At 44.7% G+C, this 15,143-nt stretch overlaps 1 protein-coding gene across 1 annotated transcript in view; it reads right to left on the reverse strand.

The window, feature by feature from the left end:
* DESI2 (desumoylating isopeptidase 2) overlaps nt 1-15,143 on the reverse strand; it is a 54,433-nt gene that overhangs the window by 17,311 nt on the left and 21,979 nt on the right. The window contains exons 2-4 of the mRNA XM_010150975.1: nt 3,188-3,260; nt 1,730-1,823; nt 643-784 (exon numbers count right to left, since the gene is read on the reverse strand). Coding sequence (XP_010149277.1) covers nt 643-784; nt 1,730-1,823; nt 3,188-3,260 — 309 coding nt within the window. The remainder of the gene's footprint in view (nt 1-642; nt 785-1,729; nt 1,824-3,187; nt 3,261-15,143) is intronic.

Here is a 15,143-nt window from a genome sequence, read left to right on the forward strand (position 1 = left end):
CCCCCCAAATGTTCAAATCTTCAGGAATTGAAAATAAAATACGCCCAGGTAGCAGATACTCAGTACAGACTTGTGCTTCAATTCTCTCTGAAGAGAAATAACAGCTCTGTTATAATTCACAGTGGTTTTGTGGACATGAAAACAAGTAAGCAAGAAAGATGTCTATGAGAAGATCAATACATTTTTTTAATGGGTTTTGGATGGTGCACATTAAATAAGGCAAATGGACACCCACTTCCTGAATACTGCAAACTTTTGTTTGCAGAACACTGAAAAGCCGTATTTATTCCTTTGCAGATCATGTCAGGTTATTGGTGCTTGTTATTAAAATGATGCACATTTGCATGCTAGCCAGGTCTGTCCTTCCAATGCCTGCTCAGCACCTATTCAGTGAACCAAAATGCAGGCACTCCTAATTTCCCCACACAGACCAAATGCATGATAAACCTGCTGCATCTCCACCTCCTGATCCCATCCCCTTCAACAGCAAAGGGCTTCCAAAAATACTGAGGGCAGAGACAGGAGATTTGGCTATGGGCTCTGGCCTGGCAGGCTGTGCTGACCCCAGTTCCCTTTCTGTAAGCACTACCACAGGTCTGAAACAGCAAAAAAATTTAAAAAGAAAGAGTTAGCGGTGCCCACCTCAGCCAGAGCAGCAGAGAAGTGATTACAGTTCTTGTGCATCAGGTGGTACGCGTTGCCTTTGTACTCCTTGCCCAGCTCTTCCATAATCTTATCCACATCCTCTTCTGTGAAGTCTGTAGTGCCCAAAGCAATGGATTCTCTAGTTAAAGACAAAACACACAACAGGGTACATGGAAAGATACAGTGAAGAGAGGGATACGTACCCAGGGAAAAGGAAATGGTCAGACATCGTCAAGAAGGACAGGCTTAAAACATGGATGTGCAAATCTAGGCCTATCAGAGGCTCTCACTAACAAAATGGCACAGTAATACCCCCAGACTGTCCACAAAGCAGGTTACAGCACAGGCAACCGCCCTGAGAGCTTCCTACTCAGCACAAGAGAAGTCTCTGTGCTGGGGGTCTGCTCCCGCTCTGCCCATCGCTCCTCAATAGAAACTTCCAGTACGATGGAGGAGATGATTTCCTCATGATGGAGAGGGTTTCCATGGGGTGGACCAGGAAGGAGCAGATCAAGAACTTCATACAGAAACCTATTGCTTTTCCCAATATTCACTCAATAGTGCTCATGCTTCTAAAAGTCTCCAACAACCCTCAGCATAATCTGGCGGTCTGGGAAGGTCAAGCCCCACTTGCCGTGGGCAGTTCCTTGACCCACAGCCTCACAGTGAATGCAGCATCCTCTCAGACTCCTCTAGCAACTGGTCTGTCCCTTGTGACAGAGTAGCAATAGACACACAAGATGACTTCTGGTACTCTGTGCAGTATCTGTAAATAGGTGACACTTATAAAAAGACTAGGTTTTGTTTTTTCCCCTGGGCAGTGGCCCTGTGTATCAGACAGCTACTCCTATTTTTGTTAACAGGTGAAACTGGGAGCACAGAAAACAAAGAAAATGGTGTACAAGCTCTTTTATCCACCTCCACAATCCCTGCAGGGCTGCCTTTGAACCAGGATCACGTAAAGGATGCAGTGAGGGCACTTCAGAGGAGAGGGAAAGGGAGACCCAGAGGACAGGAGTTCCCTGCTCCCCCTACACCAATGGCTACCGGTGGCAAAGGGAAAGATGTAGAAAAGGGCCCTTACTTGAATTTAAAGGTCTCGCCAAGTTCTACTGCACTGCCAGGTGTGATCTCGAAAATCCCACTGAAAGGGTAGGGATGCCCTCCATAGGCAAACTCTGACAAGGAAAGAAACAGGCTGTGAGTAATTGAATGAACACAATGTCAGGAAAAAGTCTATGGCAGCTGTCTGCACAGCTCAGCATCAGCACCCGAGGCTGGGCTACTGCCAACACTGCTTTCAGCCAGGCTCTGGAAGCTGTTTTCTCTGAGTGGTTACCATCAGTCAGAGGATGCCCTCACAGCCTCCCTCCATGCTAACACTACTGCTTTCCCACAGTTCCAGGAAAACTCCGAGTCTGCCTCTGTCCCTGTCCAAGTGCCGCCTTCTCAGCGGAAAGTTCTGCAGCAGAGGCATCTAGGAACTGTACGAGGGACTGTCCATGGTGGTACCCAGTTGGAAGAAGTCTTTTCTACAGTAGGGAGAAACCAGTCGTCTTCTTCCAGAGGGATTTACAGGTAACCACTGGGAATTCTTTGCAGAAAGCCAAGCTGATTGTGCGCTGCTGCCTCAGCAGATGGGTCGAGGCAAGAGGTCCCTCCACCTCCATGTCATACAGGCTACCTCGCATGGCCTGCGAAATGCAGCCTGTAGGCCTCACCACCTCATACGCACTGTCTTGCGCGGCCTATGAAAGCTTCAGTGCTTAGCATGGAGCATGGCACCTCAGGGGTTTCATCTACTGCACATCTACTGGCACTGGCTAAAAATACCACGAGTTCGGTATCCCAAGTCATTCCCGCTTAATGCTGAAGAAGGAAATGAGAAGTCTGTGATGCTAGTCTGTCCTTCACTGTGCTACAGCTATTTTCCCAGATCCCTTGACTGCTCCTTTTGCAATGGGTACTCTAATCAGCTTCAACTCCATCTCAACCATTTCAAAAGTCCTACAAAACATTTTCTTTCCTTTGTAACTCTGCTGTTTCAAAAATCGGTTTCCAAGATCTGGAGATCCAGATTCCAAGATTCCTAGACCATAGTCATTCCTAAAGAATTACTGAAAAATGGATTCACCCTGGCAGGGAATTAGCACAAACATGCATATGCAGGTCTCAAGATGACTACTGATTGGTCTTTCTTCCCCCTCCCTTATTTCCTCCCTTCTCTCTTCCCTCCTTCACTGCAGAATGGATTTCCAGCACTGCTTGGTCCTTTCTATCATCTGCCATCCTGCTACACACCTGCACAAGCTAGAGAGGCTGCAGTATATGCTGAAAATATGAAGGGCTACATGGTTCATGACAGAACTACACAAGTTCTTGCTGGACTCCACAACGGACTCTAAATAAAGAACTGGCTGACTTTTTCATTCCTCAAAACATTCCTTTCCAAAAGCTGTAAGTTTGGGGTGCTTTTCCATATCAGACGAGCCGTACAGTTGTCCCCATGTTCTGCTGGTAGCAGAAAGGAAATATTTCATACCTCTGCCGTAGATCTCGATGCCAGAGTGGAAGACACCAATCCCCAAGGTGGAGGTGTATTCATTTATCCAGTACTATAGTAAGAGAAAAGCCACATTTGGAAGCATTAGTGGAAAAGAAACACATGATCTTGGTCTAGGGTATATCCCCCCATCTCCTATCCTCAGGGCAAGTTCTTTTAAGGACAAGAGTGATTTTGAAATTATCTTGAGACAAATAAATTGAGACTCCTTACAGACCAACAGAAGTGGGCACTGTGTTTATGCCGCTGGCTGGGATTAGGCCTCCAAAAAATGCTCATCTAGTCCTTTCCATGTAAATTATTAACCTGTATTAAGATATAACTGGAACTGAACCTGCATAAACGCAGCTGCTCCAGGATGTGTGATTATCTATCTTCTCACTTAAATAACTGACACCGAGCCAGTTTTACCAAAATCTTAAGTTAGAGAATCCCCAAGTATTTTACACACACTTTTTTACATCACCTCCCAACATCTACTTTTTATTAAGTTGGTTTTAGGCAATGAGATCATAGAGACAGAGGTCCGTTCCCCCCGCAGACCAGAGGAACACCATTTTGTAACTATCTATATGACATTGGTAACTGCTTTATAGAAAATAACAAACAAAAAAAACCTCAGAGCATGCTAGTCAACATTTTGCTTAGAGGCACCATATACTCTCAGGCACTGTTTTCAGAAGATGCGAGGGCTCACTGTTCCAAAATTTGGTCCAAAGTGACAACAACTTCAGCCAAGTCAAACACAAATTTTCGAGAGGAGCTGTTAAGTGACTTCATTGCTCTGGTGTCCAGCACTTCCCCATTCCATTAAAAGCAGAGGAATACTGCAGCCTGCTGCATGCATGTGATGCTCCTCCACCAAGCACTGCTCACTGTTTCCACCATACCATGAAGGACAGTGCAGACACCCAAATAAGTCCCAGCTAAGCTAATTCTGGAGTGGGAAGCCGCACAGCCATGCCAGGGCAGTGCTGCATTGGAGATAATTAGCCATGCTCAGCACCAGTTTTTATTAGCTTAGCTGCAGAGCTGTGCTGCTACAGAAATGATGTTTTCAGGCGAGGAGTGGAAACTGCCCCTGCCTGGTGTATTTACAGCTCACTTACAGACACTGTGCAGTGAAGATGCATCTCTTGTAACTCAGAGCAGCAGAATTCTTATTTTAATCAAGCACTGCAAGAAAAATGAGTGTTGTTCACTTGCCCCTGTACAATGACATGACAGGTTAATTCAGCTAAAATTCTCTTTTGGGTCTGGTAACTGTTTCTGGTGAATCCAGAATAAGCTGCATCTTCCCTGATGTCACTGGGCTGTCACAGTATGAGTGAGAACCCCTCTGCTGTCAGGTAACCAGAAGTCTGGCATACTCCCCCTACTTCACTCACACTGCTTGCTTATGTATTTTTGATGACTGCAGTACCTCTGTGGATCTAGAAATGCTTTCTGTGAGGCCACTGCTGCTGTGGAAAAACGCAGTAGCTTTGATGTGAAAAGTGCAGTCCCAAGCCTGACTTAACGTATGGCCAGTCTTGACACCTTAAACCATGTGCCCCCTTTCCCTCCAGAAAATGCTATAATACTTGTTGTTCTTTGTGAGTTTTGGGATCACAAATGACGTATCACTGCAGGAAGGCAGCAAACCACCTGACCTTGGCTGGACCCCTGCCCGCTGCTCTCTTCAGACCTTGTATAACCTTCACTTACCTCCTCACTTGAATTATGCAAACTCATGGGTTTAGGATACATAAGAGCATTGGAGTGGAGCTAGGTCAGGTGGTTCTCAACCTCTGCCAGCGCATTAGCAGTAAACCCTCTGCAGAACACTATGCCTGGTATTTAGGGATGTGATGTGCCCTTGCCTTCTGCTGCCCTTCTCCACAGACCTCTGTTGCATTGTCCTCTGCAGCAGGAACATCCCTGTTTTGACTGGGGAAGGAGATGCAGAGGTGGAGGCTGCATATGGGAGCCCATATGATACTAGCCACATCTGCTGAGGAGACCAAAGCCTGTCTCCCATGGACACACAGCCCTCAGTTCACTTTTTTGATCTCCCAGATACCACGGATTAACTCCTCAGACCCTCAGATAGTCTCAATAAGCTTCAGAGAAACACTGGTTTCCACAGAGTCCCACTGTTACAACTCCCAGAGGATATGATAAGTAGGTTGTCTTCTTCCCCCAGGCTGAGCTATTGTCTCACAGCAACAATACAAGCACAGCATTCCCAGGTCACACCAGCTGCTTTGCTAGAGAAGTAACTAATAGGAAGAGAAGGGAGACTTTGTAAATTAGAAATGCTCCTGCCAGTTATCAAAGTCAGGGCTATCTGCAGAGGCTGGCCTGCGTCAGGCTTTGCATTTCAAACAAGGAAGTTAAACTGAAAGCCACTTTCAGCTTCTTCCGTGTCAAGGTTTGTGTTAGATCTAAATAACAAATAAGCAAACAAGCAGGGAAACCCAAACATCTCCTTGATTACCACCTTAGAATAATGTACGGAGACGTGTTCACCTCATACGTGCACAGCGCTGTCAGAACACAAGTCCTCCCTGCCCTCCATCTGCCTGCACCACTCTTGTTCCCAGCATGGAGCCACAGCCCCCAAATCCCACTCACCCCAGCTGGAAGGAGCTAAGAGCCAGGCTGCAGGACAGCTCTAGAAACACGGATGATGAGGAAGCCCCACCAGAGATAAAGGAGAGATGAGCAGAAGTATTTCTCTAGCTGATACCAGGTGTTATGACCATCACATGGACATTTCTGTATTTAAATGGTGTATTTTTCATGATGAATCGCTTTAATTTTGGACTGAACTGCAACAACTTCAGCCATACCTGAATTTGCACTGAACAAAAGCTGTACTGCCTTTCAAACAACTTCAATAACGCAAGGGCATTATTGAAGTGGGATCTGATTTGCATCTTGGTTCACTGCAAACAAAAATTTTCAGTATTACCTATTAGCAAGACCAAAATGCAAAGCAGCGCTGAATCATGGCTGCTGCTGTCCTCGACTCACCCCTGTCTCCAGGGTGCTGCAGAATCTGCCTCCGGTGTGCGACTGAACACGCAGTGAACACCCCACGGCACTTTGGCACAGCCCACGGCGTGTCTCGGGAGGAAGCTATGCTAAAGTGAACATGTCAGTCACTTGCTGAGCTGGAAGAGAGAATCCAAGCAAGATTTGAAACCAGGTTTGTAGACACATGCACAAGCTGGCCTCATTTTCCAAGGGGTTTGCAATTCTGAGCATAAGAACAGCAGCAACAGTCAGCAAATACTCATCTCCGGAGTAAATTTGCTATTGCTTAGATTAAAAACAAAAATCTGCAGCCTGTTCTGAGTCAGATGGAAGAGCCAGGGAATCGAATACAGTAGTATCTTAAAGGGAGCTGTGATTCATGCCTGCATCGCATACTGCCTGCAAAATCGTGCTGTAAACCCTACACAAAGGGACTTGGAGCATTCTGTCTCATTTCCACTTTCCATAGAGACAGACAACAGCTCAAAAGTGAAGAGAGGCAGGGAGGAAAGCTAACCAGACTGCCACTGCTTCACAAAAATGCAGACCCAGAGAGGAACCTCTTTGCATTTATAATCAGTTAAGAGCTTGCAATGAAGGTCCCTGGCAAAGGAGAATTTGAAATTTTCCGGTTTCTATTCAAGCCTTCCCTGATTTCCTGGTTGGCTTGGTTCAGAGGTCAAAGTGCCCAGTAAAGAGTTTAGATTCTGGGAGATACTCCATGTCAGTTGTGTTATTCACTTCATTTATCCATCTTCCACACAGTGGTACAAGTGAAAGCCTCACTGGGACAGTGAACCATGACCTGGCTTTCCAGGAAGGAAAAAACCTAAAAAGCTTCATTATATTGATATGTTTCTGGTAGGTCTAGGTTGGGGAAGCAGATGGTATGACACTAGCAGATTATGTCAACCTGGGACTTTTCAAAGCAGGAGTTCCTGGGAACTCTTACCAGACACATGGATTTCCAGAGAGGAGAGGCCCGTCCATGTAACCGCTAAATTCTACCAACAATTAATATCATACTATAACACTGAATTTTCTATCACTAACTGTCTCTTTACCTCCCTACTTCAGACCATTATTTTCCATGGGGTATCACCAAAATATTTCCTGAATACCTGTGCTGAGCAGCTTAACTAACCAGCTCCCTAAAGGCAGCAGACAAAACCACCTCTGTGCCTATCTCAGATATTACTTTCTCTGAGCAACCAACACACTAAGCAATATTCTGTTTATCCCCCTAGTACAGACTGGATATACCACTCCTCCACATCCATCCACTGCTGAACAGACCCATTCTTATGAGCCGTATGAACACACAGAAAAGAAACCCACTGGGAACTGATAAATCTGGTTTCAGCAAATAGTTGCAAACTCTGAGTATTCAAAGGAAATGTTGTAGATCCTTGCTGTGCTCTTCTAGTCTTCACTAGATAACACTCACAATCATCCTCTGAGCCAGAGCACCAGCCTAGACTGGGGTTTTGTTCTGACCTAGCCTGATTGCTCTGATGTCTGTGCATGGCCACACACACACTAATTCTTTGAAAAAGACACCTTTACCAAGGATAGGTGCAGATGGTGAACCATTAACTAACTTAACCATACCTCCTCTCAAAGCACCATCTGTATATAATTCAGTAGGATTACTTCCTTTTCCCTGGCAGCGGTGAAGGAAACGTTACCTCAACTACAGACATGCAGGACAAGGGTCTTCCCTTGGATCTTTCCTAAGGCGCTTCAGTCGTGTTGCAGCAGTGCTCACTTATGTCCCACAGCCCTAGGCATGCACACTGTTCTGCCAATATGTCAGTCCTTCTGCTGTTTACCCCTTCTGGCCTGGAGCTCTAGTAATAGAAACTCACTATCATGTGGTATGACATCAAATTATACAGCATGCTTGCTATTAGGAAGTTTTCTTTAGCAACTGGATGAGACCCAAGCTCATTTCAGTGTGACCTGTGTCTCTCTTACACTCAGCATTCCAGAGGTCCAAGGCTTGTATATTAACTAAACCTAAAATGCTGGTTTCCTAATATATTGGGAATACAGATTAAGCAGGAAAGGATTTAGATGCATGTGGGCAGAATAGCACCTAAAAGAAGAAGCTTAACAGGATATCGAGGAGTGATGACACAGACCTGTCATTGGTACTTCATACCTGGGTGGGTCCTCACGCCAACACACACAGACCATGACTTCCTGGCTGGAGGATCACCTCCTGTGCCAGGTCCTCTTTGCTGTTGGCAAAAGCTATTGATCTGCAGGTCGTGGGCCAGGGCATGACAGGCTGTCAGGTCACTCCAAATCCAACTAGCCAAAAGCACCTGCTTTAGTCAGGTATGCTAACTTTCACTTAAAATGCCAGATAGTGTTAAACAAACACAGGAGTGCAGTAAGCAGGTCTCTGTTTATAAACAAGCTCGGCCTCCAGTTGCTATAAGCAATAGCATGCAAGTCTCAAGAAAAACAGTTTTCAGAGTGTGATCATTGGCATATTTGCAAACAGCCCAACTGGCAGAACTGATCAAAACTTGAGGAATTACAGCGTTTCTTCCAGGAGAGTATCAAAGTGCTGAGAAATCTGCAGCTACAATGCAGACACAGAGCTTGATGTAGCTCTGATGAAGCAGGGGTATAGGGTTATACAAGGACCCCACTTCAGACTTGGACCGGAACAGGAGAACTGGCTGGAAAATAGGCATCTGGGGATCATGGCCACATTACAGAGAGAAGAAAAAGACAAGGCATCTCTTGGGATGCAACTGACTCCACTCTGCTGCATTTTAAATAAAAGAAGCTTCTGCCAAGGACAGTTCTCCACCCTCCATGTTAATACACTCTAATAGACTGTGAATTTCCTGGGAAATGACAGCCTGAAATTTACAGCTTATACTGCTAAACATATTCCCACATGCAAACCCACAAACACTAAGAGAAGAGACACAAGACAAGATGCTCAACTGTATCCTTGAGAGGAACAAAGGCCAAGCCTCTGTGGGACTGCGACAGCCAACTCTGTTCTCTGGGGCTTTTCTATTTCAGCCAGGTTCTGCTCTGCAAAGGATCTTTTCCTCCCAGGCTGGGCTAAATACATTCCTTAGCTGTCTCTTCAGGAAGAATTTCTTTGGAGGTTACTGTGGCTTTCCAGACATCATAATATGCCTCTGCCTTGCCTGATGCATGAGACGACACTAAAATCTTTGTAATCATGAAGCACAAAGAGCTCATTTCTGTGGCTTCTGAAATGCTCTGTGTGGATTAAAAACTGATGCTGCTGCTGAGGGAGACTTGGAAATCTGCTTACACTTCAATGTTGTGACGCAATGCGATTTTACTGGAAAAATACAAGGACAGAAGAAAATATTAATCACGCTGCAGATAGAGAACAGTATGTATTTCAGCAGTTAACTTTTGAGTGTATTCTGAATATTTTATTTAAAAATCATAAGCAAGATGTAGCTGTGACAATTGGATACCTTCAGTGTTTCCACTTACAAAAAGGGCAGGCACAGTCCTGGCTCAATATACTGGTATTTCTTGAAGTCACTCACAATTTTGTGCTTTCTCCATGAGTGTTCCACTTTCTACCCCGTTGCACTGATGGCAGGCCTTGTCCTGAGCAGAGCTTCCTTCCTGTAGACACATCCTGGAGGAACTTTACCACCTTTTTCCTCAAGCCATACACATTTGCAGCCTGCTATTCAGAATGTAGCTGATCCAGCATGCTCTGTATTAAATACAGTTGACTCTTGCTGGGGACAGTGAACACTCATCCAACCCACATTTCAGAGCTTGAGTGGGAACCTGCCTTAACCAATGGAGAGATAGGACAACTAGCTGGCTAAATTAGGCATCTATTTTCTGTCCCTGCAGAATGAACATCTCTGTCTCTTCTGTTTGCAAGTTCACACAGAAGCCAGTGGAATTTAATCCACCAGCCCAGGGGTTTATCACACCAGTCGTGACACTGGTGGCCCAGCTTGGCTGTCTGTGTACACAACATGCTATTTGTAGTAGATTGTTTGTGCCATCTGCAAAGCAATATGCCATTTTTCCAACCTCACCCTACATCCCTTCACCTCCGTCCTGACTGTGTCTGAAGGAGTCAGCTGCAGGGGCTGGGGGTGGGGACACGATGGACACTGGGGGCATCAAACAGAAACCGCTGAGCGGGAGTTGCTGGAGATGGGTACAGTATGCCCCATCCCTGGATGTCTTCAAGACCAGGCTGGATGAGGCTTTGAGCAACCTGGTCTAGTGGAAGGTGTCCCTGCCCATGGCAGGGGGGTTGGAACTAGATGGTCTGTAAGGTCCCTTCCAACCCAAACCATTCCAGGATTCTATGATTCTGTGATTCTATGTGCCAGTCCTGAGAGGTTGTCCCAGACAGTGGTCTCATAAGGACTCCTGCAGAAGGATTATCCATGCTATTGCACAACACTTCACATGCTGCATCACCTTATTTTTTACAACTTTCATGTACAATCTTAATCTCAAGTGTATGAAGCCAGGAAAAAAAATATGTGCCTGAGAAACTTGGATGTGTTATAAACTTAGCAAAGGATAGTGCCTTTGCTTTAGATGCATTCAAAATGACAGATTGAGAGGTATTCAAAAAGAACAGCAGCAAAATGATCAGGGAAGTGGCGAGACTGACTTATAAGAATTAATTCAGAAGAGTTAATAGCTTGGGAAAGCAATGACTACAGATGACAAATTTGCAAACATTGGAAGGGCTGACATGAATTATGAGAAGACTTCTTAAGAATTACATGAAAGGATTCAAGTAGAAGTAACATAGCTTAAGAAGAAGGGAGACTTTGGCTAAGTTTCCTCTGCTAATGGCTAGGAGGCTGTTAACATCCTCAGTTGAGCATAGTTCAGAACCTGCACATCTATGTGCATTGTGAGCCCTCAGCCCAGTTTTCAGGGCATGTCAGGAAGTTGACTTCCCATCAAAGAGGATTCTGGTGACATGGAAAAAGAAAAAAAGATAGGGAGATAAATACCCTACACTCCCATTCACCAGGAGATACCTGAAGCACAGCGCATGTGCTTTGACTCTGGAATGAGCTTGGCCCCAATGTGCCTGGTAGGGTCAGCGATGTGGCCTCGGGGCTTTCTGTCCATCTTGCAGGAAAGATGTAACTTAGAATTGTAATAATAAACAGAGCTGTCAAATGATTTCTCAGATGTGGAGTAATGCTGTGGCTAGGCCTTGCTCTGGCCAAGAAACATTAATAACTCCTACTTGTTGGTAAAGATCCTTGCTGTCTTCTGTGGGCCTTTACTAGTCTTTCTCTTCAAAGAAGAGACGAGCGCTGTCCTTATGTCCAGCGTTACAGAGGGAAAACAGACTTCCAGTGCCTCCTTTGAAAAGGCACTCCAGCCTATGTATCAATCTTGGCTAGACCAAAGCATCTGCCATTGTTCAGGGCTGCAGGTAACACTCACCCCAAGCCCTCCACAGAACTGCTGATTGCCTGACAGCTGTAGCACGTCTCTGATGTGCTGAAAAGCATAGTTCTCTGCTTGGGCACATGGGTAGCAGGAGTTTGAACTTCGGCCTTTCCTACCCAAGATGAACACCCTAATCACCAACTATAGCTTCTCCATCCAAGTAATGTATGCACATGTGCTCAGCAGAAGAGGTTGAGAGATGAATGCCAGCAATAAACTGGAAGTTAAGACTTTTCTACAAAGGCCTCATCTAGATCCCTGCTCAGGTTCCTGAATTTCTCTCCCATAGTTAGCAAAATACTAATATGACACTTTCTTCCTCATCGGCTTATTCTCCTTTGGAGTGTTCCTGCCTGTCCAAACATGAATACCTACTTTTTGGCTACCTCAGGTACACCAACAGTCTATGCCTGATCACCTAAGATTTCTTGGGATCTCTTCTCAGTTTTCTAATGAGAACATTCATAACACTGTCTCTTAAGCTACAGCATAGTTTGAAACACACTGCACTATGCTGTCTCCATTCATAAGTAATTCAGGAACCAAGTATTGCTCAGCAGGATACAATTCATAGGTACAGCCATCAAAGCCTTTGGGTGAGAAAATTAATACCTGTGACAAAAAAACCCCTGTCTGCTCAACCCATTAACAAGGGGCAGAGCTCCGTGTGTTGGTGGACTGGAGCATCTGCTCTTCCTCATGAATGGCGTTTCTTTCAGTTACTCAGACCTGCCAGGTGATCCAGGCAAACACATTCAATCCTCATTTCATATCATAAGGCTTGCTTATCTGTCAAGATCAGTCTGCCTTTTCTCCAAACCATATCTAGTCAGTGCTGGGCTATGACGATCCTGGAGGGATAGGATGCAATAAACTAACAATAATGCCTCTATTGTCAGAAATATGACCTTTAAAATTCCCATCGGCTGCATGCAGGACACTGACAACTTTATTTTGGCAGGAACATTCCCTTAAGTGAGGCCATCTGAAGGCATTCTGTGCCGAGGTAGAAAAACTCTCAGAGATGACTACCAACTGGAAGGAATTAGGAATCAAGCTAGACTTGACTTAGAGTTAGAAAATTCTGTAAAGATGAAAGGATTAAAATCTAAAACTAAACTATCAGAGAGAAGGAGCATGCAGGTTCACCATCATCTGGCACTTTGCCTATCCCTGGAGAAGTAAACCTCTCTGAGGTAATACTAAAGGGGAAGGTCACTCAGGAATTGGCACTGTGGAAACCAGGAGGCTGAAGATTGTTCCCAGGCATGGCAGAGAAAGGAACTATTGAGGTATACACTTTCTATAAATTTAAGTTATATTCAAAGGTTTTGTGTTTGGGTTTGGTTTGAGGTTTTTTTATGGTCTCAGGTCAGGTGATTCAACAACACTCTGCTTCTCTACTCTGCAATTCTTCCTAGTATTTCAAAATACTATACAAGCATTAAATTGTTAAGCTTCACAGCAGTTGTGAGGCAGGACGACATTCTTCATTTTAGAGGTAGGGGACGAAAATACCAGCACATAGCTTGTGCTATGAAGACACAGTAAATTGGGAGCAGAGAGGACCTCAACATCCTGAATCAAAGGTTAACAATCCAGCACCACTTCCATACTGCCCACCAAAATGAAGTGATCTACAGGACCATCAAGAGGTTTCTTGTAGTGGAAAGAAGTGAAGCTCATCCCCCACAGTTCCTCTTCTGAAAAGGGATACCATCCTCGCTTCCTTTACCAAATACACTATAGCCTACTGAAAAATTAGCATCCTATTTGACAAACAAAATTAGAGAAGAATAATATGGAGGAGGCTTTTTAAAAGTTTCAGCTGTGATTTTTTCAGCTTGAACTGTCTCCTGAGGAGTTCTAGCCTTAAAAGTCAAACCCCTATTGACAACACTGTAGTCGTATCTGCATTGTAACCCAATTCATTAATGCTTTCACGAAGGACAACAGCCTCCTGGATACACAAGGCAGGGACATCCCATCCACTCTTCTTATATTTAATTAAAAAAACCCTACAACAACAACAAAAAACAAACAAAGAAACAAAAACAAACTAGTTAAAACAACTCCTGGCTTCTGCCAAGTTCCTATATGGATACCTACTTGGAGAACACTGAGGTAACAACACAGTCATTGTAATTACAGCCATCACAAAGTGATAAGAAGTGCCTTTATGGTGTCATAGAAGGACCAAGAACACTACGGGCAATGGAATAAATAGTTCCTTTTGTTCCACTGCATTAACGCTGAGCACAATAACATTGTTTTCAACCTGTTGTGAAGAGACAGCAGACTACTTCAAAGGAATCTGCAGGCTGGCAGGCTTACATTTGTTATACAAAAGCTGACATATTCAGTAGGGGAAAAAGAAAAAAAAGGTGAGGCACACAGTCGTTGAAGAAAAGAAAATTACTGCCCAAAAGAAAGCAAAGAAAAAATCTTGCATTCAACCAGGAGGTGAAAGCATGTTCGAACATTTATAGACAAACTGATGAAGGACAGTCCCGTAGCTAGGATGTCAAACAAGGACTTGAGAGGTTCACACAGATTTACTTGGGACAAGGTCAAAATTTCATTAGCATGATACTACCTTCAAATTCAAAACTGTGATCATCCAAGTTTTTCTTCAAATTCCCATTTACCCAGAAGAGTTTAACACAAACAGTATTAGCAATATGAATGCAAGACCTTCCCACTCCGCTACAGCTAAAACAGGTGGGCTCCATACTCATAACGAGAATTCCCAATAGAGACAGGGATCCCAGTTCTCCTTTGCAACACTGATCGTTTGCTGCTGGAAGTCCACAGACATAAGCCTCACCGTGGGGTTCCTAATGGCAGCAATAGCATCTCATTGCCAGGACTTAAACCCACCCACAAGCGAATCTGTGTCCCTACAGAAAATAAAAAAGAAAGTAACACTCCCCAGATCTCCTCTCCATGCAAGTGTGATGTAAGGGCAAAATCCAGTCCAGCACGTACATGTCATAAAGGCATGTAAATTCTCACTTCCTGCCTCATTCCTACTCACCAAAACCAGTTGTACCTGTCCTGTGAGCCAACAGCAGCAGCATCAGAAAAGAGGTGGCTGGGTGCCGTTTGCACCCAAGGAATCTATGGTCCACGCCGGCTTTCAAAATATCTCACAGTGCCCATGACACAAATTGACTGTGTGCCATTAATGTTAGCTCGCTACCGCTAAATAAATAAATAAATAAATATCTCTCAGCTTCTGAGACGGGAATCTCTTTTCCAGCACGGATGGGGGAAACCCTTTCACAACACGAGCAGAGATTTTTTTTTCCTGGAGAGGTTCCAGGGGCCATGCCTGCCTGGCAGTGTGCCTAACCAGCTTAGCTCAGTAAAATACTGGGAAATACAGATTCCTGCAGGTAGTGACTTGTCCTTTTTCCCTACACTGCTTTGTCTTGTATTTGATAAA

Source organism: Eurypyga helias, unplaced genomic scaffold (genome assembly GCF_000690775.1).
Source record: "Eurypyga helias isolate BGI_N326 unplaced genomic scaffold, ASM69077v1 scaffold9774, whole genome shotgun sequence".
NCBI lineage: Eukaryota > Metazoa > Chordata > Aves > Eurypygiformes > Eurypygidae > Eurypyga > Eurypyga helias.